Genomic DNA, 1438 nt, shown 5'->3' with positions numbered 1-1438 from the left:
AGAGGGAAACAGGAACACCGGACACAGAGATCTCACTCCTCCAGGGCGGCTGTGTCCACTGAGGAGGCTCCCTTCCCCTTCCTGGCCTCAGCCTCTACAAATGGCAGAAGCCATCTGGTTCCCTCAATGTGGCCGGGGTCTCTGTGAGAATTGCCAGAAAAATACCTTCTGGGCCAGGAGAGGCTGGCAGGCGCCATGGCCCCAGGGAGTATACTCCAGCCTCTCCCGGGCGGGCCCTACCACTCCAGTTCCTGCATTTCTGGTCTGCGGCTGGTCGGTCCCTCCCGCAAGGAGGATTTTGCCCGAGGACATGGGGTGGGTGGGGAGCCTGCCTCCTCCCTCGCACCGATTGCAGAAAAGGAGGGGTTCCCACCCCATGGCAAGGCTGCCATCCGAGCTCTGCCCTCACACAGACACAGCCTCGTCCCCAGCTCTGACGGGAGCCCTTTGAGCTGGTTGGCAGCAAGCGACATGGCAGAGGATCTGTCTAAAGAGCAGGTGGCTGAGTTCAAGGCGGCCTTCACCAGGTTTGACAAGAACGGGGATGGCACCATCAACGTGCAGGAGCTGGGAGATGTCCTGAAGACCCTGGGCCAGAACCCATCAGAGGACGAGCTGAAGAATATCATTGCCCACGTAGACACGGATGGTGATGGCGCCATCAGCTTCCCGGAGTTCCTGGCAGCGATGGCTAAGAGGATGAAGTCCTGGGGTGGTGAGCAGGACATGAAGGAGGTGTTCCAAGCCTTCGACCTGGACGGGGACGGCCATATCACCATTGATGAGCTCAAACAGGCCATGGTCCGGTTGGGGCAGAAGCTCACCCAGGAAGATCTGGAGGCCATGATCCAGGAGGCAGACCTGGACAAGGATGGACAGGTGAACTATGAAGAGTTCTCGCGCATCCTCAGCCAGAAGTGAGGCCCTGGTCTGGCCCGCCTCCTCTGCCTGACTCTGGTTCTGGGGTTCCTGCTTGTGCACTGGGATGTAAATGGGAAGTCTGGGTGGTGGGGCCCCTGGCCTCTCTTGGCCTGGGTTATGGGCTGTTGGGACCCCCTCTGTGCCTGGGGGAGCTGGGGCTGCCCCTTACCTCACAGGGCTGTTGTGAAAAACCCCAAAGCCAGGTGGTGGCCCAAATAAAAGGAATGTGAACTCTGAGGGTGGTACACTGGTGCTTGAATGTTTGAAGTGTCCCCAAAGATGGCATGTGAGATTCTTTTGAGTTTCTACCCTTTTCACTGGTTCCTAGAGAAGAAGGGGTGCGGCTGTGGTCTGGGGTGGTCAGGGGTAGAAGAGACATGGTTCTTTGCCTGAGCTTCTGGATCAGGACAGAGTATGGACCCCAGAGCTGGGACACTGCCTACAGCACAAACAATAAAGTTTACCATCCTTTGAATACAGCCAACTGTATTTTTTAAAATGTGTGTGTGTGCGTGTG

General features: G+C 57.3%; 1 protein-coding gene across 1 annotated transcript; it reads left to right on the top strand.

Moving 5' to 3' along the window:
• The first annotated feature begins 247 nt into the window (after positions 1-247).
• On the top strand, positions 248-1081 carry LOC119000796 (calmodulin-A-like). Its single transcript, XM_037065896.1, has one exon. The coding sequence runs from the start codon at positions 472-474 to the stop codon at positions 919-921; it is 450 nt and encodes a 149-aa protein (XP_036921791.1). The 5' UTR covers positions 248-471; the 3' UTR covers positions 922-1081.
• The last annotated feature ends 357 nt before the right edge of the window (positions 1082-1438 follow it).

The sequence above is a fragment of the Sturnira hondurensis genome, unplaced genomic scaffold, assembly GCF_014824575.4.
Source record: "Sturnira hondurensis isolate 20B ecotype Veracruz unplaced genomic scaffold, ASM1482457v3 Scaffold0016284, whole genome shotgun sequence".
NCBI lineage: Eukaryota > Metazoa > Chordata > Mammalia > Chiroptera > Phyllostomidae > Sturnira > Sturnira hondurensis.
This window is presented reverse-complemented; position numbering and strand designations above follow the sequence as displayed.

Coding starts and splice junctions, on each gene's coding strand:
- LOC119000796 (XM_037065896.1), top strand. CDS start 472: ATGGCAGAGGATCTGTCTAAAGAGCAGGTGGCTGAGTTCAAGGCGGCC.